The 24,596-nt window shown below is 56.3% G+C and overlaps 1 protein-coding gene across 2 annotated transcripts in view; it reads left to right on the top strand.

The window, feature by feature from the left end:
* RALGPS1 (Ral GEF with PH domain and SH3 binding motif 1) overlaps window positions 1–24,596 on the top strand; it is a 329,731-nt gene that overhangs the window by 281,350 nt on the left and 23,785 nt on the right. For both annotated transcript variants that reach the window (XM_060014138.1, XM_060014137.1), the window contains exons 11-14: window positions 2,110–2,177; window positions 19,919–20,045; window positions 21,468–21,625; window positions 23,849–23,900. In XM_060014138.1, coding sequence (XP_059870121.1) covers window positions 2,110–2,177; window positions 19,919–20,045; window positions 21,468–21,625; window positions 23,849–23,900 — 405 coding nt within the window. The remainder of the gene's footprint in view (window positions 1–2,109; window positions 2,178–19,918; window positions 20,046–21,467; window positions 21,626–23,848; window positions 23,901–24,596) is intronic.

Below are 24,596 nucleotides of genomic sequence, written 5' to 3'. Positions count from 1 at the left end.
ATGTTCAGGAATCATAATTCCTACTGTTTCGTGTTTCGAAACATTTTCAATTCTTACCACCTGTCACTTCTCCAGTCCTGGAGTCTTTATTTTAAATCAATCCCTTATTAAGCCGGGTTTCGTCATGAAGTACGTTTTTCGGAAGTCCTACACTTTCATCTCTTTCATGAAAACATTTGCATCTGACTTGCTGGGCTCCTTTGCTTCCCTCCCCCAGGACACGCAGAGCTGCTCCACTGCCTGCTGGCACTGGATGCTGTTGTAGACAAAGCTCACGCCAGTCTGTTTTTTCCCTCTTATAAGCAACTTGTTTTGTCTACCTGGTGGGTGAAGAATTCCTTGAGGCTCAGAAGCTTCACAAGAGGAATGCCTCGGAGTGGAGGGTTCTGTACCAGATTTCCCTGGAACAGGGATGCTCTTTATTCATTACAGAGGAATTCTTTTGGTTTCTGTCTTTGACTACTTCTGTGCCACTTCTTGGCTTTTCTCTTTCCAGCGTTCCAGGAATCCATATGTTGGATGTTCTGCCTTCCAAATCCATCAGCTTCTTTCTTATGGCTATAATCTCCATCTTCTTCATCGACAGTCACTGGGATGGTCTGTTTCTACTCTGGTATTCCTCCGGTCCTGTCTTGTTTCAGTCCTTGATTTGTTTGTTCCCCTAGGTTTCCAATCTCCCCTTTCATCTTACCCATTTGTGTTCTAATCTCATTTTTCGGGTTTTGTTTTATTCAGCCCGAGTTCTCAAGGACATGGGGGATTTCCTCGTGTGCCTCGGGGCTGCCTTCTAGGCTGGGGAATCTGGACAATGCTCTCTTCTTTCCTCTTTCCCTTTTTCCTGAGAGGACACTTGTAGCGTTTGCCACACCGTTTCTTTTCATCTTGCTTCCATGTGAGAGGCTCCATCTGGATATTCCACGGCTCTCATGAAGGGAGGCGACGTCTGACCCTGCTCCCCGGTGTGAGAGGGGCTGGTTTGCCTCCTGCTGGGCCGTGAGGCCCAGGGCTTCTCAGTCTCTGCCCTCTCGTGCAGCCGGCGGGGGGACGCAGGGCTCAGGCTCCATGGAGGCAGAGAGCAAGCGGTCTGTTTTATTACAGACAGCGGCTCTATTGAAAGGCCTACAGCAGGGTTTCCTCCACCTAGTTTCGGGCTGTATCCCATTCCAGAAAAGGATACCCTCAGGTTTTGAATCATCCCCCCGCCCACACACCGCCATGGAGGCTTCGCTTCCATCAGAGTATTCCCTACACTATCCATCTGGCCCATCCGTTTCTCTCCAGAATCTGCAGCCAGTCAGAAGAGGGAAAGGGCAGGCCTCCCGCTCAGACCCACCAAGAAGTCTCAGAGGGCAGGATAGGAGCCGCACCGAGTTAGGACTCGTGGTTAGACTCCAGGATCCACTTTTTCTTTTCTTGGCTATGAGCTTCTGAAGTTCATGGCTTCCGTTTATACCCCCTCCCTTGCTGAGCAGCAGCTGGTGAGTTCTTTCACTCCTGAGCCTTTATAATTGTTTGTTCGTTTTGTTGGGTGAGGGAGAAGTCTGGCAGCCGGCTTCACTCTTGTCATTTTCACCCAGAAGTTCTTAATCGATGCTTTTAAAAAATAGTAATAACCATTGCGTCAGGCCTCTCTGGGGGCGTCTGAGAGAGAGTGCAGTCTAATGATTAAACGCCCTGGTTTGGGGTTTGGGGTCAGACAGCCCAGGTCCCCTCTCGGCCACCTGTTAGCCCTGTGAATCCTGGGGAAGCTGCTTGACTTCGATGCTCCTCAGTTTCTTCCTCTACAGGACGGGGATGGTGTTCCTAGTTTATAGCGTTGTCTTGAGAATGAAGACTGTGCCGTCTGTGCCCGGCAGATGATGGGCCATGATTACACTGTTTACTGTGTCTTCCTTAACCATTATCTTTTGGTCATGGAGATCCCCTGGGGACATTGGAAGGAAATGGCTGTGAGCTGGAGCCAACCTCAGAGTATTCCTGGTTCTGTGACTTTAATAGCCCTTAGCAGCAGTCCACCTTCTCAGTTCCAAGCGTGCACATGTTAGCTTCTGCTCCCCACCCCCTGACACACCAGAGCCCATCTAATCTTTTGAAAATCTTTGTTTTCAGACTGTCGCTCAGAATTGAGCCAGGAAGCAGCTCCCCGAGACTAGTCTCTTCCAAGGAAGATCTTGCAGGTATCGTAGCCACCTCAAGTGGGGGCAGACTCTCCAGTAACCCTAACGTGGCTGCCAGGGTTGGTCTTTCCTGTGGAGCCAAAGGCCAGAGTCCGGTTTGCAGGCTGGCAGACTCAGCGTCCCTGCTTACAGCCTGCCCAGGCTTCGGATCACATGGGGCCCCTCTGGGCTGGGGCTCCCTGGAAGAGCCTGAGACCTAAGACAGGCAAGGTTAGAGCCCCAAGCCGGGAGCATGCACAGGACAGAGAAAACCCCAGCACCTTCTCCCGGTCCCCTGGACCCTTGTCATTGGGCCCACCGCCAGGCTCGGGTTGACAAGCCCCGGAAGGGTGTGCGGGATGCCTGGGGTATTTCCCACCACACACAGACGGCTCGCCTTCCTCGGGCATCAATTTTATTGACATATTGACAGTGTTCCCTAGAGATTAGGGGCCCAGGCTTTGAAGTCAAATCCGAGCTATGCCGTTTCCAGCTTTGTCACTTTACCTCTCTGATGCTCACTGGCCTCATCCACAAGGTAGAGGTGACACTAGCTCTCACTTTGCAGGGCTGTGCCACCTGGGCAGGGTCACACTTTAAAGCCCTCTGCCCACGTGTGCACGCGGTGTTAGCTGCTTCAGAGTCATGTCTGTGAGTTTCCTTTTATCCGTATTCCAGCCAACTCTCGTCACTGGGACTGAGCTCTGCTGCTGCCTGGGGAGGGACCAGATTGGGGGCGGGGATCTGACTGTACTTCCTCCTCCTGGTTTGAGCTTGGGTGACACCAACCTGGGTTCTAGGCCACTGCAGTCTTGGACAAGCCACTTCATGCCCTCTGGGCCTCAGTTTCCTTACCTATATGATGGGGATAATAAGTCGTCCATCCCAGCGTCGCTGGAACGTCAAAATTGAAATGATATTCAGAAGGCACGCAGTGTAGAGTCTGACAGGCAGTGAGTGTTTGGTGAGGGGGTGGCTGTCGCAGGCTGCCGCCTGGTGTCGTGCCACCCCCAGCCTGTCGATGTCTCAAGCCACTCTTTCTCCTTTCTGGAGCCAGGCCAGTGCAGCAGTGCTGCTGGCCCAGGGCCGCAGAACCACTAGCCACTAGCCCTCCCAAACAAGGCCTCTGCCCTGAGGGTTTTCTCTAGGCTCCTTACCTTTCCCAGCCTCTCCTGGCTCCATTGTGCAGGTTGGACCCTGTCCCTAGTCCCTCCTGGGGTGGTGGTCGGGTGTCCCACAGTAACTTAGCAGAGGGAGACACTGGTTGATCCACACAGCCTTGGGAGTGCTGCTGTCCACACCTCAAGAGACAGTCGGAGTGCTGGCCTGAGCTTGATTTTCACAGTGTTCCATGAGCCTAATATGAAAATATCTTCTGCAGTCTCCTCCCACATCCACTGCCTTCCACACGTGGCAGATGACCCACCAGCAGAGGTGACCAGAAGGGAAGCTCCTGGCACTGGTCTTTCTCTGCCGTCTCAGCTCTGCCCCTGTTCTAGAACCTTCCCCCGCTCAGTCGGCCGTGTTCCTTCCGGACGCTCAGCTACACCTGACCTTGGGTAGGGGGTGGACGGGAGGCAGGGATTTTATCAGAGGGATGTAGGAAGTAGCAGTAGGATTCTAAAGCAATCATTTAGGGCCACAGAGGGAACAGTAGGAAACTCTAGCCACTCAAGACTATTTCTTCAGGAGAGAATGCCAGAATTCCGGAGCCGGAGAGTGGACTCCAATACGAAGTGTTCTGCCCTTCGGAGTCTCCTCCAAATTAGTTTGAATAAGAGGCCTCTGCACCCTGTCTGGGTAATATACCTTGTCAGGATGACCACATACATCTCTGGCCTTCCCCAGGTGCTCACAAGTGCCCACCACCACACTTTCTACCCTCCAGACATGCTGGAAGATTCATCTCCCAGTGCCCCAGGTTGGAGACAGGAGCCAGACGCAGAAAACTAACACTGCTAGTTGGGGGTCTGCAGGACTGGACCCCTCACTGAGCCCGGGGCCGGAAAGGAAGAGCTGCTTTCACTTTTGACCCCTGCCTATGATGGAAACCAGTACTGGAGCTGGGACCCAGCCGCCGGTCCAGCCTCCTCAAGGTTCAGCTGGACTCTCCTTCCATCCCATCCCCCATCACCTCCACCTGCTCTGTTGTGTATTAGCCATGTGAAACCAGAAGCCAGCAAGTTAGCTAACCTCAAGCATCAGTCAGAAAATCCTGGCAGGAAACAGAATTGCCCCCGGATGACTCACCGGAAGAAACTTAATGAAGGTGAAATGGCAGTAGGAATAAATACTGCACACAAAGGATAGCGAGGCCCCCAGCGCCTCTAGGCTGAAGGACCTGGTGGGGAAAAACGTTACCCACTCTGGCAAGCTCTGAGTCACAGAGGACGGTCAGCTTGGCAGGAGCTGTGGTAGCGGAGGGTGAAGCAGGAAGGAGGGGGGAGAAAAAAATGGGCTGACCTCTCTCTCCTCTGCCCTCCAACCCCATCTGCTGCCAGAGCCTCCCATCGGCCAAACCCAGTTGGAGGCCTGGGTGAGGGAGCCAAGAGATGCCTCTCGGGGGTCAGCCTCCCACAGGCATCAAGCAGGGCGAAGAATGCATCTGAAGGGTCAGACAGAGCAGCCCACATACCTGCCAAGCCTCAATTTCTCCATCTGTAAAGCGGGCATAATCATACCTCCCACAGTGAGCTGTGCAAATGTATTGAGGTCACGTGTGTGTAAAACACTTCGCAAGTCCCTGACTCATGGGACACACTCATCAAGGGTAACTTTATTAGGATGATGATATTATTGTCAATATTTATGATTCTGCCTCTGTCACCTGAATCACTCCTCAGGTCTTAGCAAAATGTCATGGCCCCAGGGAAGCCTTTCCTCCACCCAGCCCCACCCCTGCCCCCCAGGTCAGGCCCCCTGTTACACCGTGGGCAAGGAGCACACCATGGCCCTAACGCAGCCCACCCTGGTTTGTAACGCAGCCGTGGGCACGTTGGCGGCTTGCTCACTGCGACAGCAGAGCTGAGGTGGGGACAGAGACCCCATGGCCTGCAAAGCCTAAAACATTCACTACCTGGCCTTTTCCAGAGTTTGCCCACCTTGCGTTATACCCTCTTGCAGCTTCTTTGTCCCTCTGTGTCTGCTTTCCCCACCAGCCCGGGGTTCCCAGAGCCCGGCACCTGGGGCGCTTGGTCTCTGGGCTCCTGGCGGGGCCCTGTGGGCACCTGGTTCCCGGGCTGCCTGCTGACTCCACGTTCCTCCCAGAAAAGTACTGAGGCCGGCGTTTCCACACAGTGTGGCCGGCAGACCCAGGCGCCCAGGAGCGTCTGCACTGACTTTTCAAATCCCTGGCTCCAGCCTGGAAGCAGGATGTTAAGGTTTTCACTGATCACCAGAGGGCCCAGGCGCGTCTGGAAGCCTTCAGACGCACTCAGTGGTCCCGGCTTCCCACCCTCAGACGACAGAGGGGACCCGCGGGGTCCTGTGGGGGGCGGGGCCAGAGGGCAGCTCCAGGGAGGCCTTCTGCGTCTGGCAATTAGACTGGGCTGCGTGGCAGGAGCCCGACCAGATCCGGGGACAGGAATGTGCCTCTTGCAGGCCCAGGAATGGGAGGAACGCAGCCTCCCTCGGCTCCCTGGGATGCGGGCCGGGCCTACAGCTCTGGGCTCTTTCCAGCCAGCAGGCACCCCACACCTGCCGAGGAAAGGCCCCAAGAGGCATCTGTTTACCCGAGGCTTCACATGCCAGGGCCGGCTGTGAGCCAGGCCCCGGTGGAACCCGGCGAAGACCTGCCCTCCTGGGCTCCATTCACGCCTTATTGGGGGAGGCAGGCATCAGAAGGCGTGAGGGGACGGGGGGCACTCCGTCGCTGCGATGCCCCTGCGCCCCACTCTCCACCCCTGGGGAGCAGCTGTGCCAGCAGCTCTGTACCGACAGATGGACAGACTGTGAGAAGGGAAGTGGAGAAACCTTCTCAGTTTCTGGTCTGGGGAGAAAAAAGGCCAGGAATGCCACGTCTTCTATTCCCCCCCCCCATATGTAATGTTTAGTTTATATAAATGAACTAATATTTTCCTGGAGAGCAAAAATCATAAAGAACGTTGACCCCAAGAGAGGGCAAGTGATGTTTGTGTGTGCCTTGGACCCGGTGAAGACATTTCCAGATCTCGGGAGCCCCACCTCCACATGACTGAACCAACTGACAGGTTTTCTCTGAAGATTCTTTGGCAGCAAAGCAAGTCCATGGAAAATCTCACCCTGGGCCGCAAGTTTCCTTCAGGACTGCTCTCCGACACACCTTTCCATCTTCCTTGTTCTATGGCTCAGCGGGTAACAGCCCTGCTTTGGAGTCAGGCGGACCTGAGCGCAAGGGCTGGCTCCCGCGCTTCCTAGCTCTGGGACCTTGGGCAATTGGCGTAGCCCCTCTGAGCCTCGGTTTTCTTACTGGTGAAATGAGAATAGGAATAAATACTTCACGTAGGCTTACTTCACAGGGCTGAGGCTGGGCCGGAAAAGCCCTTAGATAGGGCCTGGCACGCGCTTAGCACTAAGGAATGTTAGCTCCTGGCCCTCGCAGGCCGGCTCTGATGCTGACCGGATGGAGGGGCAGCGTGACACAGCCAGCAGAGCACTGGACGGGGGGCTGGAGTGCCCTCACCTCAGCTCCAGCTCACCACTCACCAGCCGCGCCAGGTACCACGGCCGCGTAACCTGCCAGCCCAGGACCTAACGGCACAAAGCAACCATTTTATTCTATGCATAGATTTGCAGGTCAGGAATCTGGACAGGAAACAGCCCGTCCAAATTCTGCTCCACGATATCTGGGGTCTCAGTTGGAAAGACTTGAAGGCTGAGAGGGACTTGGTGCTGGGAGCTGGAACCATCTGGACGTGCGTGGTGCTGGCTGGTTATCTGGGGCAGAACACGAACATACATGTGGCCTCCCGTGTGGCCTGGGCTCCCCTGCCGCGTGGCGGTCTCATAACTCTTGCATGGCATTGCTCCCCGAAAGCGGATGTCCCCAAAGCATCATGACATCTGTGTGACCCACCTCGGAAGTCACATAGCCTTGCTTTTGCCACACCCTGTAGGTCAAGGCAGTCTACAAAGGCCTGCCAGGCCCGAGGAGAGGGCAGGTAGACCTCGCCACTTGGTTCATGGTAGGGAAACAGGGGTGCAAAGATAACAATAGTAATCGTCATAGTAACGGCAGCTAACACGTACTGAGGGTATACCCTCTGCCAGGCACTGTTCTAAGCCCATCCCACGCGCCCGCTTGGTGAGCCTCACACCTACCCTGTGAGGTGGGGGGGCGTGTGTGTGCAATATCGTCCCCATCCTATAGGTGAAGGTGCTGGGGTGCATGCCCTCACCCCCCATCTTATGCCTGGAGGAAGGGGCAGAGCCAGTTGCTGAGCCCAGGGTTCTGGACTGGTTGTCACCTGTACCCAACACGTGTAAGAAGCAGGATGCACCTGAGGGCCCCAGAGCACTCTGGGCTCTGTCCCCATCATCTGTGCAGGGCAGGAAGCACCCTGCTTCTGGTGACAACCTTGGCACATCTGTGACTTTCCCACAGACACTTGGGAGTCGCAGGCTGTCCCAACGTGGTCCTTAGAAGGCTGGTTCCATGTAAGAGTAGAACTCCGAACCTGCTTTGGCATTAACTCTCCTTCCCTCGCCCCAGCTGGGGCCTGACTACCTGTGATGAGAGAGCAGGGGTGTTGGCCGCTCTCCCTCCCTGGGCGTTTCTCCACCTTCCTCGGCTTGCTAACTGCAGGGTCTCCACCTTCCTCGGCTTGCAGACTGCAGGGTCTGGGTGCCAAGAACGGTGCGGGCACAGTGCCGACTCCAGATGCTTCTTCCTCTCATGGGTTTTGTAGAGATTCCAGCGGTCCCTTGGCCCAGGCAGATGAAGATTTATTCCAGGGGCCACTGCATGGCCCCTCGGTCTGTGCCCGCCACCAGCTTCTTGCTGCTTGGTATCCCCTCAAGCCTTCAGCTCCACGCCAGCTCTCCTCACAGGGACCACCTTGGTCCATGGGAGGCCGTACCTGTCCTGGTAGTGATGGACCTGTGAGCACAGCTAACCCTAGTGTGGCCACCACTGTCCTCTGGCTGCAGCCATGTGGGCTCCAGGCCTGAGTGAGGCACTGGGAGTGCCCTGGGTTTCCCAGCTGCTGGGGGACATAGAGCAAGCTCCTCAAGTGGCCTGGAGACCCCTCACTGTGGTTGAGGAGAGTGAGAGAGCACTGCACGAGTGAGGGACAAGGACCCCCCCCACACCCTCTTATATTCTCAGAGTGGGTAGGGGCTCCTAGTGAGGGGCTCAAGAGCCAGGGAGCCAGTTCACCCTGGAGTTCACACCTACTTGTCCCTGGAGTCTCCCATCTTAGTAGCCTGTTAGCGTCAAGGTCAAGCAGATGAGCCAAGACTTAAACCTGCTGCCTGCGGGGGTCTGGGGACCTGGGCCTCTGGCTCTGAGGAGAAAGCGTCTGGGCCTCACCGCAGTTGAAGGGTGATCAGATGCCATTTTTCAGAAGGAAATGAACTGGGGCAAACTGAGTGAGTGTGAGATAGAGCCTGGCTCACAGTAAGGACCTGTAAGAGCTACATGTATGAGAAACAAAGAACGCGTGTGAACGTAAAAGTCACCGGCTCCCAGGCTCCACCATGAAACCTGGCCAGAGAAGGCTTTCAACACAAACAGACTTTCTGTGCAGAGGGGCCCCCGGGCCCTGGAGGGCCGCAGGGCTCTGGCAGACCCAGGGAGGGCCCCGGCCTGAGAACAGGGCTCTCAGCCCACGCAGGAAAGAACCCAAAAGACACAGAGCCCCTTGGAATCGGGCGAAGGTGGTCGCTGCACCCCAGACGCTCAGGGCGGTGCTCGGTGGCTCCGGATCGCGCCAGTTGTCATCCTGGTCTCCAGGGGCGACGCGGAGGCTCGGAGCCTGAGCAGGCTGGACCACGGGCTCCCAGCTCAGCCCAGGCAGAGGCTGGACTGGAATGCAAGTCTTGTGATTCCAGATTGAGTCGTTTCCCTCCGACACAGCTGCCTCCCATTAATTTCGAATGTGTGAGACTTGGAGCACAGCCCCGAGAGCAGCGGCAGGGCTGCCAGGGTGCTTAGATCGGGCAGTGCTGACCCGGAACAGGGCCGCTCTGATGCCGCTGGAACCCGTGGGAACGAGGCTCCCTATCCCAGCCACGTGTCCTCCTCCGCAGAGCCGGCTTCTCTGCAGCCGTGGGCACGGCGCTGGGCCATTCGGCACACTTGGCTGGCGCTCCGACTGCTCGCCCAGGCCTGCACTGGGCACTGGGGACACGGTCCCTTCCTCCCGGGGCTGGTGTCGGGCGGGGGTGGGGATGGACGGTCAGCAGGAGATCACACACGGATGGATGGATGGGCGCCGAGAAGGCCAGGCACAGGCCACACGTGCCCAGGAGGATGGGGTTGCCGCCCTCTTTGTGAGAACTCAGGGACCTGAATTCTGTGAAGCGCTGGGCCCCGCATCTCAATGAAAGCCCTCGCCCGTGTCTAATTTCACCCCTGAGGGTGGGAGAAGACCAGCAGTTCTTTCCCTCCCAAGAGAAACGTACAGGATGAACAGGAGGTCGTTTCTGGGGTGCTCTGGGCTTGTCTGCTGTGGTCCACGCTGATGGTTAGAAGAGGCCCCTGGCTCCTGGCAGACTCCTGGTGCTGGCTGGCCGGCCAAGGCCACCTCTGAGAGGAGGACATGACAGCTGAGACCAGGGGCTGCTGCAGTCAGAATCGTGCAACACTTCTGAGCCGTCTTCGTTTAGAATATGGACGAAGCACGAGATCACTTTCTTTGTGAATTTAAAATGATCATTTTCTCAAATATCTGTTCTGTCGATCCTGGTTTCACACATGTTCCTTCTTAGCCTTTCTCTTCTCCTCCCACAAACACTGGTTTCCCGCCTTCTGTCCCAGGCCTTCCCCCTTCCCACTGAACTTACAGCCTGGATGTCTTGCCCACTCCCGGGGCTCCACACACCCCTGTGCTGACAAGTCCTGCACACCTGTCCGCAGCTGCTGTGTCTCCCGAGCACCTCACCCATCTACCCAGTGGCCCGCAGACATCAATCCCAAACTGAGCTTCTCATCGGCCCCCCCAGCCTGCTCCCTCCTTGGTGAGGAGCACTAGCCTCCACTGATGGTTACCCCCGAATCCCCCTCATGCCACTCAGCTGGTCCGCCTCCTAGACACCTGTGGCTCCCATCTCTCCTTCCCAGCCTGTGGTCTGGACCAGAGTGAGATTTCTAGGGTGCAGATCTGAGCATATCACCCCCTCTCCTAGAAATCTCCACGCCTTCCCCTCATTGAGCTCTAGGCCCCCGCCCCCCCGCTGACACACACACACACACACACACACACACACACACACACACACACTCTCTCTCTGTCTCTCTCTCTCTCCTCTCTCTCTCTCTCTCTCTCTCTCTCTCTCTCTCTCGCCACCCTCAGCTCTTCAGCCTGGCTGGCTCTCTGCAGTTTCTCGAGTAGGTCCTGTGTCTGTTGTCGTGGGTTCCTTCTGCCTGTACGGCTGCCCCTGCTGGAACTCCTGCGCCAATCTGGAGGTCTGACCCTCCGGGTCCTCTCTGACCTTCCTGTGTTCTCAGGTGCCCTGATCATGGCTCCACTGCTCAGCAGCCCCTCGCCCGACCCTTCCGACCGCAGGTCCCACACCGTTGAGATGCCCACAGGGCGTGCGAGGCAGTGTTACTGTGAAGCCTGCATCAGATCCTGTGTACAGAACACTGAGCACAGCATCTGGAACCCTGTAGGTGCTCGATGAATGTCAGCCGTCACCACCACCACCACCATTATGGTCGTGGTAGTTATTCAATTGATGTACTGAATAGTTCTTGCTATCACCGTATTTATTTATTTTTTTCCTATCCAAGCTTGTGTCTTTCCTGGGTGTAGTTATCTGGTTGCTTGTCTCTGCCCCCACTTGAGTGTAACTGCATGAAGGCAGAACATCAGCTCTAATTCAGAGTGGCCGTACCGCACCTGGCCTGGGGGTTGTTGAGGAAGGCGGGAGGCTGCTGTGTCGTTTCCTCCTCACAGGCAACCTGCCAGGCCAGACCACTGCCCCCATCTTGCAGATGCAGAATTCAGGCTCAGAGGTACGAGTGACTCGCCCAAGGTCACTCAGCCGGGAGGTGGCAGATACCAGTGGGAGCCCAGGCCTGTCTGCCTCTGGATTCCACGTTCTTTGCTGTCGCCATTCATCATCCTTAATCCTGTCCACTCCAAAGCCACTATTAGAGGGCCCTGTGCTCTTTTCTCTTCCAGTCAATGAGTGGTCTGTTGGGCAGCATGTCAGTTTCTTGAGAGAAATGTAATGAAAACCAGATTTCTTTCATGATATCTCGTTCCCCAGTGACTGTCAGTTCTCATATGTTCCAATAAAACTGCTAAAGAAACAGCCACTTAAAGATTATTCATGGAAAAATTTTGCAGAGGAAAAATAGAGCAATCTTCTGAGATAGTCAAGCCGCGTGGTCAGTTTTTCCAACTGTCCGTGCCATATCGGGCTGGGCAGTGGGGACCACACTCTGCTAAGCCAGGCCAGGGCCAGGCTCATTATCACTGCCCCCGCCCCAAGGACAGGGAAAAACAAACTTGCCAGCCCCCCGCTCAGAACCGGTCCCAGAAGACACGTGTCCCTGGTGCTGTCACGTGGTGGCCCCCCCCAGGCCTTGGGGCAGGAATGTGAGGCCTTTCAGTAGCAGAGTGTTACTTAACGGTCAGAGAAGCCACCTCCATCCCTAGGTCCCAGCTGAATGGAAATTCTTCTGCTTCGGCGTCAAACCCGGGCTGTTGGTCCGCAATGCAGGGATGGGAGTGTCTGAGACCCAGGGCAGTCTGAGCAGCCTCAGCGTGGAGCCTGGGCCTAGGGAGATCACAGCCTCTTCTGCTTGCGCCCCACCCCCCGCCCCCCAACCCTTCCCTCAGCTGGCTGGAGGGGCATCTGAGGCCAGGCATGCCTCCTGTCCAAAGCAGGGAGAAGAGGGGGGCGGATCTGGGCCTCGGCCTGGAGGGAGAGTCAGGAACTGAGTGGGAGAAACCAAGGGTGAGTCCGGAGGCTTGGGAGAGCCAGAACTGGGGGTCAGAGCCAGGATGCAGGAACCACCGGAGACAGGTGGGGAAGGGAGTGGATCAGGAGTGAGCAGAGGCTGAGGAAGTTCCCAGAAGAGCTCTTGCTGCACACACGGCCGGTTAAAGGAGCAAACCCAGCATGCCTCTGCCACGTGACCTGGTGTGCCTCCGACACGAGGCCAAGGATAGCCAAAATATCAACTGCACAGGAGTCATCGAATTCAGACACTGAAGTGTTTACACAAGCCTGGCACACAGTTGCTGCATGATAGATGTCAGTCTCCTTCACCTTCCCTTCCTCGGGAGTAGCAGTTGGACCTTATCCATCACATGTTGCCTTCAGGAAGTGCCTCCTGCTTATCAGATCACCTCAAGTGTGTCACCGTGTTCCTCCTTCCCAGGTTTCCACTAATGCCTGACCTTTGAACTGCTAGAGCTCCTCCCCCGCCACGTGGGCCCCACTCGCCACGACCAGCACAGTGGTGTAGCCCTGGGCCCAGGTCCTGCGCATGGTAGATATAGAAGCCCTGGCTCTCTTACCTGCAAATCAGCCCTCCTCGGAGGACCCGCCCACAGCACGGGGCCCCGGCCCTTAGCATTCAGTTATCACCATTCTTAATACTACGACACCACCAGTTCAAACCACGAGGAGGAGCCAGGCGATCTGACCTTTATCATAATTTCTGAACCTGGGGTGGGAGCCAGAGTGACTCAGGCGATGAGACTGTAATCCCACGTACATGCAGCTGACAAACAAGGCGCATTCCACCCTCCGCGTGGATACATTTATTGAGCAATGTGTGCAAAACAAACAAAGCCGGACGCTCCCGTGCTTGCCTCTCCTCCCTGCAGCGGCTACATGAGATGTTTCACCTGGGACAGGACTTGTTTTCATTCCATCGCTTTGAGCAGAAGTTCTTCACTGGGTGCCCGTCAGAATCACCTGGAGATCAGCGCCCCCAAACCTCCCCTAGGCCAGCAGAATCAGACCCTCCTGGAATGGGCCCAAGAAACTCCATTTCTCACACACCCTCCAGATGCTTCTGATACAAACATGCCCTGGTTAAGAATGACAACCTCGAAGAAGCTGATGGCGGCGTGGAACCCCTCACAGGAAAATGCACACGTACACGAAGCTTAGCCACAGTCCTCGCCGGCTCCCATGGACCCTCCCAGGGTTGGTGAAGTCCAGGCCACGACTCTCTGACTTCATTATTATGGGTTGGTCTGTCAGAGCCCCGTTCTTGAGATGCCATATGCAGGATGGAATTGGTGGTACCTCAGGCAGCACCCCCTCTTGTTACCGAATTATGTCGTGTGGACCCTGCTGGAGCCTTAGCCTGAGCTCTCTGTCTCAGCAGAGGAGGGTTATTTTTTCCATTTGGGTCCCGATGGGCAAATGACGAAACAGAAGCTGAGATCAACACAGCACAAGCTTTATTCAGTGGCCAAAGAATGGAGAAGCAGGAACTAAATTCACAGATCAATTAATTTTAAAGAGTAAAGACAAAGGGAGGAGGAGTGAGGCTAACGATGGGGAGACGGATGCATTCGTCTGCCGGGGAAGGGACGGGGCTTTTTCGAGGGAGTAGGGTGCCACCCCCTTTTTATCCTTCTTTGGTCCTTAATGTCCAGTCCCGGCCACCAGTAGATGTATCATTTAATGTGCTAATGTAGTCAGATCAACATATAATGAGACTCGGGGTCTGTTGGAAGTCAGCTTCGTGCCATCTTGGTCCCAGCTGGTTCCATGTGGTTTTTTTCTTTGTGTGTGTGTGTGTGTGTGTGTGTGTGTGTGTGTGTGTGTATGTGTGTGTGTGTGTGTAGCTTCCTTTATCATCTCTGGACCCTTTAACTTAAAGATTGATGTTCACTGCTGCTAGAGTCGGGGGTGTTGGCAAGTTTTGAGCAAGGACACTCCTGCTAACAGAGGAGGTTGATGGGTTTTGAGCAAAGACCTGGAGCTGCTTCGGCAGCACCCTCTCCTGCCACCTGGCCGAGAGGCGGCGTGATGTGGTGGGGCCTCCTCGAGAAGGTTCTTTGGGCTGCAGACAACAGAGGCAGACTCTGGCTGGGAGGCTGAGCAGCCAGGCCAGGGAAGGCCAGGGGCCACTGGGACTCCCTTCCACCTCGCTTTTTGCCTTAACCATGAGCCTCTCTCCGTAGACCCACTCGCCTGCTCCACAGGCAGGGAAACATGGCCATCGACCGTATCTAGGTTTTATTTCCCATCCCGAAGAGAGATTGTCCTCAGACATTTTCCTGGCCCAAATCTGAAAATCCTGGGGAAGGTGTCTCCCCCAAGCCGAGGTCAGGGGCAGGGCCACAGTGGCGCTGGTCTGGGGTTGGCTCCCCTGTGACCCCCATCGGGAGAGGGGCGATTTCTGGCAAAGGTGCTGGGCAGGTGGTCCCAGGTGCCCCCTCTGTGCCTTCACAAGGCCTAGACTTGAACCGGATTCCACGACAACCAGCCCCCTGTCCTCGAGGCTTAACCTCCTGAGCTTCTGCTTCCCCATTTGTGAACCAAGGCTAATAACGGACCTCAGGGGGTGTTGTGTGGGTTAAATGTGAAGGCACTGCAGGGCTGTGGCAGACACAGATGACGCTCAAATGGGGTGATCAGAGGAGAGTGTCAGAACGAGGGTGTCGGGAAGCCCAAGGCACAGCCCAGCTCCCCCGGCTAGAAACAGTGGGGCACTGTAACCGCCCCTAGGCCTGCAAGGGTGCAGGGAAGCAGCGGTTACCAAAACCAGAGCAGAGGGGGCCTGGAGACCGCACCTCTCGGGTGACCACAGGAGAGAGCTGCAGGAAGCAGTGCCCTAGCCTCGCTGTCCTCCCTTCCCCTGTCTCTGGCCCGGGCTCCCCATCATTCTGAGCTGACCATGAGCCAGACGGAAGGGTGCCCACTGACGTAGACGCCGTAGTGCAGCCCCTAGTTCATGGCACAGGGTGGAGAAGGACAGATCTGGAGTCCAACACAGCCCCTTAGCACAGTGCCTGGCACAGAAGGGGTGTCCACTCATTTTTCAAGTATGCTCATTTTAAATGACGAAACATTTATACATAGAGAATACCCATTGTACCTCCCACCCATGTTTAACAGAAGTTAACATTTTGCCGTACTTTCTTTATATTTTCCTAATTAATTACAGATAGAGCAGAAGTCCCTCTCACCCCATCCTTTCCCTTTCTTCCCTATGGAGGTGTCTACTGTTCTGATACAGTTTGTGTTATCCTGTGTAAATTTTTGTGTTTTACTACAGGTATACCTATATACAAACATATATACCATTTTCGGGTATGTTTTTAAAATATTACATAAAGGGCATCATGCCATCCACATAAACATTCTTTTGCAACTTGCTCTTCCAACTTAACATATGCTTCTGTGATTTTATCCGTACTGATACCTGTGGATCCAGTTTCTTCATTTTTTCCTGCTCTGTAGAATTTGTTGAATGAATAGACCACAGCTCACTTATCCATTTCCCTACCGAGGGGCATGCAGGCTGTTTCCACATTGAACATCATTGTAAACGTGTCCCCTTGTGCATGTATGCAAGAGTTTCCTGAGGGCAGACACCCAGTATTGGAATCCCAGGGTCATGGTGATGCCATGAAGGCATGGCATCTTCACCTTTACTCAGCATTGCTAATTGCTTTCCAAGTATTTGACACTCAAATGAGCCCCAAACTAGCATTCCTGTCTCTCCACACCTAGCCAACACTTGATATTGTCACGCTAATTATTTTTTTACAATCTAATGAGGTGAAAATGTACCTCGTTTTTTACTGTAATTTGCATTCCCATTATTACCAGTGAGGTTAAGGCATCTTTTCCTATAGTTATTGGTCATTGGGGTCATTTCCTCTTTTGTGAATTTCCCCGTTTGTCTCCTTTGCCAGTTTTCTGGGGGTGTGGGTTTGTCTCTTTCTTACTGGTATTTGAAGTTCTCTATAAATCTGAACGTGAACCCTTTGCTGGTGATGTGGGTGACAGATACCTTCTCCCAGACTACAACTTGCCTTTTAACATTGCTTTTGCTGTCTTTTATTTATTTGTTTGTTTGTTTGGGTGCAGAAATGTTTAATTTTAAATGTAGTCAAATTTATTCATTTCTTTTCCTTTAGGGTTTATGCCTTTTGTTTCTTTCCTTTCCCCAAGGTCATAAGGATTGTCTGTTTTTTTCCCAGTAGTTTTGCATTTTTGCTTTTCACATTTATGGCATTAATCCACTTGTATAATATAAGGTAGGAGGACTCTAATTTCATCTTTTTCCACGTGGAACCCAGTGGTTCTAGCCCCACGTACTGAAAAGAGCCTCCCTACCCTCTGAATTGTAATGCCGCCACCACCATGAAGCAAGTCCAGGTTTTCACTTCTGATTCACTGAACAGTTCTCTGCCCAAGCCCCAACTCCAGACTGTTTGAATTACTATTGTTTTGTGTTCGGGTCTGATACCGGGTAGGGCAAGTCCTGTACTATTCTTCTTAGGATTTGTCTTGGCTACTTTGTCCCTTTATTCTTCCATCAGGATTGTAAGATCAGCTGAAATGACCAGGTATGGCAGGGAGAGCACCATGCCCCTGGCAGTTTCAAGCAAGGAAATGACATGGTCAGCTTTCCATTTATCAAACACTCATGAATCTGTATGGTGGTTGGATCTGAGAAGATTAGACTGGTTGCAGGAAGAAGATAAAGTGTGGGGACCCAGACCAGTCGGTGACAAGAGAGATGGGCAGGGAGGGGTTGTACAAAACCTAGGGGCCTTGGCGATCGTGTACAGCAAGTGAGAAGAGCAAAGCCAGTCACCGTCTGGAAGAAGCCAAGACGACCCCTCCTTCCAGGCCAGGTGACTGAGTGGCCAGCAGGGCCTCCAACCAAGGCTGGAAATACAGGAGGAGGGTCCAGGTTCAACCCTGGCTGAACTTGTGGTATCTTAGGAAAGTTCACATGGAGATGTCATTCCAACGGGTGGATATGTAGGTCTCAGGCTCAGAAAAGAGGAAGGCGGTAGAGACTTGCGTCATCAGCCGATCTGCTGAGTTAAAATCAAATCAAAACCAGGAGCCAAAGAGGGAGGCCTGGGTAGACAACACCAGCTGCTGGAGGATAAGGAGCCCGTGGAGGAGGCAGACTGACGGCGATTGAAGAGGCACAGGGAGAAGCAGGAGCACGTGACGTCACAGACGCCCAGGAAGTAGAGCCTTGCGACGAGCGATCGCGAGCGTCAGACACCAAGGGTGCTGGTGAGGAGGCCGATGAGCGTTCAACGATTAGGCCAAAAGGAGGTCAGTGGGAATGTCATCAGGAATGAAAACCAGGTTCAGCGACTTGAGGAGTGAGCGAGGGGGTGACAACGGAGTAAGGAGGAGCAGGCCTCTGTCTGAGGAAGCGTGGCTGGCCGGGAGGAGAGCCGGGGCCGGGAGGAGAGCCGGGGCCGCGAGACCGTTTCACAAATGAGAGACTCGAGTGTGTGCACAGGCTGGGGAAGGGCACTGAGTGGCGAGAAGGGGAAAGTTGGGGGGGGTGACTTCTCAGAGGGAACAGTAGGGCTGGGAGGTGGTCCCGGCTCCCCAGGCCTGGCAGGCAGGCTGGCGTGGACGGAGGTGCACCTGGCAATTGCAGAGCCAGGCGCGAGGAAGACCAAACTTGACAAGCACAGTTTTCTCATGGCAGGAGAGTGGCATCCTTTGGAGGGGAGGGGGTCTAAGAGTTGTGCAGGGGGCTGAAGGAGGGAGGAGACTCCTGGGGAATAGCTGTTGAACGGAACAGCGGAGACCTAGTAAGGGTGTGGCGGCGGGAACTTGGGGAAGTGAAGGAGAAGATGGGGGTGGGGGGTGCGGCGTGGAGGGGGTGCAGGGAGTGGGATGGCAGCTGGGAGCAGGAATTCAGAGCTTAAGATGATATGAGTTCCTTGCCTTGTGAACCCTCCGAAGTGCCAGAGGGGAGCTAGACTTTCTGCAGTGGACAGGCTGGGGACAGGGGTCATTGTTTTGGACACTAAAATAAGAATGAACCAAGCATGCTGGAGGACATGGGAACCCTTAGGTCACTTGTGGATCTGCAGCATCTTGTGGTGGAGGATCTGGAGTCCTGGATGGCCTCGGGCCTCATAGGCCCTCCAGGACGTTCCCCAGCACGGCCAGGCAGCAGCCCCTTGGTCTGCAGGGTGTTTGATGTGCTCCACAGGAAGTGGCCCAGCCCCTTTGTGGAAACCCTGGCCCCCACTTCCGGTGTCTGGCCCAGGTAGCTAAGGCTAAGTTGGCATCTGGGGTCACGTCCCTTTGAGACAGGCTGGGACCTGGGGCCCTTTGCTGCAGGGCTTGCACCTGGACAAACGTCTCCTCCAGCAACAGATACAGAGAAACTATAAGGGACTAAAAATAACTGCGGGCATGGGCAGCTGGGGCAAATTATGAACAATAAGATACCAAAAGGCCAAAACCCAACTGCCACTTCTGAGCAGGGTACTACACGTGATCCCTGCACACAGCACCCCCAAGGGGTGGGCACACCCCCTAAGCCACCCCTCCAGCCTGACCCACCCATCCGCCCCTGACCTGACCCCACGAAAGGAACCAGCTCGCCCCCCTTCAGGGAGTGAGCAAGGGAACCTGTTACTTGTTTTCCCTCCCCTGTGAGCATGAGTCCGAGTAAAGCCTTGCCTGAATTCCTCGTCTGACCTCTTATCAGTTTCTGTTGATTAGAGTCCAAGAACCCGTCTTCGTAACACCTTATACACCTCCCTTCCCAAGCCACAGAAACTAAAGAGTACCACAGTGGTCCAGACCACACCCCACAAAATATAGCTGTGGACATGGCCAGCATGAAGGATTCTGCCTCCGTCTCTGCATGTGCGGCTCAGTGGGGTTTGTGGCCCCGACCCCCTGGCTCTGATGACCTCCTGTTGGCCCCATGACTGGGGCTGAGGAGGACAAGGTAATATTATCATAATAAAACCAGAGTGAACGCTAACTCTGCACACATTACTACATGACCCCTCCCAACCACCTGCCAGGTGAGTGAATTATTCCCACCTTTCAGATGAGGAAACTGAGGCTCCGGGAGGAAGTAACCCGTCCAAGGTCACCCAGGCAATAGCTGAGAGGCCAGGGGTCTGAACCCCTGCCTACCTAGCTGTGCTTCCTCTCATTAAATCCGCTGCTCCCCAATAAGCCCTCCACACATCCCTTTTTGTCGGATGTGTGGTTGAGAACAGAAAGTGGCCGTGGAAGGGCACAGGGTAAGGGCCCTGGACCTGGACTCAGAAGTCACGCTGTTAAGGCTCAGCTCTGCCACCCGAAGAGTCTCACCGCAGGGAAACAGGCCAGGCTGCTGATCCCTGCGTCCAACCCCACGTCTGTCCACGGCACTCTCCCCCGTATGAGCAGCAGGGCTGCCCAGTCAGGGGGCCACCACGCAGAGCAGGACACTGGCCCTCCTGACGGTCGGTTGTCAGCCTGGAAGCAGGGAGGGAGGGGTCAGGGTCTTGTGAGTGGAAGCCCACAGGACTTGGGAGAACCTTGCCCCCCATGACAGCTGGGCCAGGTGCCTTCCCCCAAACCCGGCCCCCCTCCCCTGAGCCTCCGCAGCACCACCATCACTCTCTCTGCTCTGTTCACAGCCCCCGCCGGCGGCTCCAGTTCTGCGAGGTTCAGCCGGCGGCCCACCTGTCCTGACGCATCTGTGACTGGCAGCCTCCCCACGCCCCCAGTTCCGAGACACAGGAAGAGCCACAGCCTGGGCAACAAGTGGGTGACTGAGCGAGCACCCCCTGCTCCCCGGGTCTAGACGGCTGAGCGTGGGGCGTGGGCTGAAGGGCTGCTGGGAATGCCGGCCCACCGGACCCTCCCCCGCCCATCTGGGAGTCACTGATGGGCACTCTCGGCGTCCCGGGCTGGTGCCCTCTCCTCAGGCCTGGCACGTGCTCAGGAAGAGTGGGGGCATCCGCGGCAGCACAGCCTGCGAACTGGTGACAGGGTTCCACGGGCTCGGCAGCCAAGGGAGGAAGTATGTGGGGAAGGGCAGGGAAACAGTGGAGGGATTCCAGGAGGTTTGCCCAAGCTCAGTTAGTGCCTCCTTGTGGAAAACCCCAGAGTCCAGTGGACACCATGACTGTCGTCCAGGGAGCACTAGGTGCCTCATGGTGCTTGGGTACTGGGGCTCAGAGTCTCTGCTTGCGAATTGTTGCAGAAAGCCTGCAGAGCAGTGAGCCTGCCGCTGGTTCACCCAGCTGTGTGGGGCTGACAGCTGGGGGACATGCATGGTCCTCAGCATGGCTGGGGCAGCCATGCCCATGTCCCCAGGGTGTCAGGCACAGAATCCTGAGCAGTTGGGTCCCTTCCTCCCTCTCTCCCCCCTTCCCTCCCCCTTCCCTCCTCCCTTCCCTCCCCCCTTCCCTCCTCCCTTCCCTCCCCCCTTCCCTCCTCCCCCCTTCCCTCCTCCCTCCCTCCCTCCCTCCCTCCCTCCCTCCCTTCCTTCCTCCCTCCCTCCCTCCCTCCCTTCCTTCCTTCCTTCCTTCCTTCCTTCCTTCCTTCCTTCCTTCCTTCCACCATTAAGACACAAGCCCCAACCAGCCCAGACCAGCCCTGGAGTCACTCACAGGCTAGAGGAGAAAGGGTTGCTCTCCAAGTGTTTGGGGCTTGCTCTGTGCTGGACGCTCTGCTACGTGCCTGTCCAGCATTCTCTCACTGAGCCCCTGCAGGCCTCCAAGCTAGGCGCTATATGATACACATTGTAAGAACGAGGCTGGTGAGGTTCGACAGGTGAAGTACCTTGCAGTGGTGAGTAAGGCTGGAGTGAGGATTTGGACCAGGTTTGTGACTCCAGCACCAGACGTGCTGACCGCAGGGTCACACTGTCCCTTCGCTTGTGTGGCCCCACGGCTCACCAGCACCATCCGCTCACTTGAGCCTCACAGTCATCCTGGGAGACAGGCAGGGCAAGTATCGTGAGGCCCCATTTGACAGATGGAGAAACTGAGGCTCAGAAGAAGGATGTGACTTGCCCAAGGTCACTTGGGGAGATAGGGCAGAGCCTGGACTTAGACCACGGTTCTGGGTGGAGGTCTTTCTCCTGCAGCTGTGCCGTCTGCTCAGGACGCCAGGGCAGGTGTAACCACGGTCACTCCCTAGATAAGGAGCTTTGCCTCTTTCTTCCTTTACATTTTCCAGTATGATGTGTCAGTTGAGTGTAGTTGAGAGTAAAAGTGCGACATTCCCATCGGAGAAAGCGAGGCACCTGCTGGACGACAGCGTCCTGGAGTCGCGCAGCCCCCGCAGGGGCCTCGCCCTCGCCTCCTCCTCTGCCGTCACCAATGGACTCGCCCTCGGTAAGCGTCTCCGGCCTGCACACCACAGCGGGTGGGCCACAGCCCGGCGTGTGTCTGTCTCTGTCACCGTGCAGTGCCCGGTGGCCCCTCACCGCCTGCAGAGGAGGCTCCCCACAGGCATCACCAGAGCTAGGGAGACCTTTGCTTCCCAGCCTCCGAGGCTTCACAAAATGCCCTGGGTTTGTCCTCATCCTGCTGGTGGCCCTGAGAGGGGCAGGCAGGCTGGACAAGGACCTGAGACCCGCCATCCTTGGCCGGCAACTGCCGAAGCCTGGTCGCTGCCCCCGTGGGGCTCCGTCCCTGGGGAGCCATGGCCCCCGCACGTAGGGCAGAGGAGGAGGTGCTGCCCAGGGACCGCAGCGGGGTGGCCACCAGGTGCTCACTGTGCCCCTGTCTTCACACTGAGAAGCCAGAGTGAGGGGGGGTAAAAAATTGATCTGGGATGAAAGCATATGTCTGAACTTCAGCCAGAAATGGTGCTTATGTCCATGGAAGGACAGAAACTGAGCTGCTGGGGCCAGGAGGGGAGGGGTCAGAGCTGAGGATGACGTTGAGCTCTGGTCACAGGTCTGTCCCGCTGCAGTGTCCAGGTCACCTGATCAGGTCACCTAGGTCATTTCTGCTGTCAGACAAGCGCACTCTCCGCTGGCTGTGTCCTTTCAGTGTGCCCATGCTTCTGTAGTCTGTGTGTCTGTCTACTTCCCTTAACAGGGAGCCCTCCTGGGGCTGGCAGCAGGTTAGTCGGAGGCCTGTAGGGTGGAGGGCCCCTGAGCATGGGACGGAAGAGGGTGGTGCGGACAGGACAATCTGGCAGGAATCTCACATCCCACGTCCTCCTGAAATGAGGCCCGTCTCCGAGGCAGTGCCACTGCGGGGGGCAGCTGTCTCCTACCTCCTGGAAAATCTGTGACAAGCAAGGTCCATGTCTGCCTTCTGTCCAGGAAGGAGGTCATCCCACTTGGAGCCGGTCGGGGGTTTATACCAGCTTAGGACAGTGTAGCCTGCGGTTCATGGGTGTGCCTTGGAGAAAGAATTCAGGGTCTGTGTGTTGGGGAAAGGCTGGGATAAACCACGTAGGCAGGTCTCTTCCCAGAGACTTTAACGTGCCTATGGGCTCTGTGGGTCTCCCAGAAGGCAGCGGAGTCTGCAGGTTCCCTCGTTATCTGGGCAGGAACCATCTTCCTTGGAGAGTCCTCTGGGATGGGGTTCTGAGGAACCGGTCTGGGAAATGCTGGCCCCAGAGCATTCAGCTGGGCAGCAGAGCGGCTGTTTTACATCCAGGAAACTTTCTGAGCTGTGCCTGAGCCCAGGCCTTTCTATTCCTGAGACAGAAAACTGAGTCAGACGCAATGCTGTCCAGTATCCAGGCGGGAGATCACCAGGCAGTTTGGTTCTCGGCTCTTCTACTCGGGAAACTCAGATGTTTTTCCGTTTGGAGCTGAAAGGCTGGGAGCACGTTACCGTATGTGCACGTGCCCTGTCTGGAGCTGAACTGGTCCCCTCCGTCCTGTAACTCCCAAGGGACCTGAGATCTCCTTTTCCCCCTCCCACTGCCCAGCTGTGGTGTCAGCAGGCAGCCCAGGCAAAGAGTGTGGAACCCAGGCCCCTCCGAGAAAATCTGTCTGCTGTCCTCGTGGCTGAAGCCGGGCCTTGGAGAGTCCAAGTCGGCCACAGGGCAGGCCTGGGGGAGGGCTGGGCCCCACTGTGTGCGCACTGCCCAGGCTCTGAAGGGTGCTCCGTCGGGGCCTCTGTCTGCTGCTATGCAGCTGCTCCCTGACCAGCGTCTAGTCGAGCCCTGACCTTCGGAGGAAGAAGTGTGCTCGTTTGGCCCCTGTCTTCACCAGGTGAGGCCTGTTTGACACTGGTTTTACTTGGGCCAGAAGGGAGGCGGTGGTGAAGCCAGGCCAGGCCAAGACAGAGGCCTAAGGGTCCAGACCCCAGAGGACTGGTGGGCAGGCAGCTGCAGCCCTCAGGGGCAGGAAAGGGAGTGGAGGACCCACCCTCAGGGGCAGGAAACAGCGGGACGGGATGGGCCGAGAGTCAGAAATAGCAGCAGCAAAGCAGAAGCCGAGCCACGCTGACAGCCACGGGGTCAGGAAGCTGTGCCTCCGGCACGTCTGTGCAGCTCGGGGCCCGGGCCCGGTGACCCAGGAGAATGGGCCGCTCCGGGTGGCCCCTCTTCTGCGAGGCCGCCGCACTCACCCATCTGTGTTCCTCTTGCAGGCAGTAGTGAGAGCTCAGAGTTTAGTGAAGAGATGTCTTCAGGGCTGGCAAGGTGAGTGTGGCCTCTGCTCGGCCTCCTTCCCAGGGGGGTCGCTCAGGGCCCGGGGAGCTGGAGACCAGCCCCCCCAACCTCACCGGCGGCCCAGCCTGGTGAGGCTGCCCTGTGGCTCCCGCAGGGCAGCGTGCGCAGCCCACGGGCGGGGCTGCCGAGGCAGGAAGGCCGCTGGGCAGGATGGGCATGGGACGGGCGTCCCAGCCCCTGCTCGGGCAGCCCCGCGTATCACCTGGTCCAGAGCTGGCCCGGGAGTCTGAGGCCAGCGCCCGAGGAGACCTGGGTGCAGATTTGGTCTGAAATGAGGGTTCTGGAAACCAGACGCCTGAGAACGGGCCTCGTCTGGAGACGGGCTTGTGGCTCCGCCTGGTGGGGTCTGAGTGCGCTGCACCCCCGTGGCCTCGGGCCTTTGGGCCGACACCTGACATGCTGGGCACTGGTGAACGAAGGGGACCCTGGCCCGGGGTTGGGCTCCCTGCAGCCCGCCGTCTGCCCCGGGGATTCACCCCTTGCGCCTACTCCACTTGCTGCCGCTTCCTCTGCGCCAGGCACCAGGTGGGCTCTAGGAAGACAGGGACTCTGCACGGGGAGCTCCCACAGCCTAGGCGCCGCTGAAGGTGAAGGGCATCATGGCGACTTAAGTTCTGAGGGGAGCCAGGGAGACCCAGTGATGCAGAGGCAGGTCTGCACCGTCCC

The sequence above is a fragment of the Delphinus delphis genome, chromosome 6 (genome assembly GCF_949987515.2).
Source record: "Delphinus delphis chromosome 6, mDelDel1.2, whole genome shotgun sequence".
NCBI lineage: Eukaryota > Metazoa > Chordata > Mammalia > Artiodactyla > Delphinidae > Delphinus > Delphinus delphis.
Note: the sequence above shows the minus strand (reverse complement) of the source record. Positions and strands in the feature narration are given on the sequence as shown.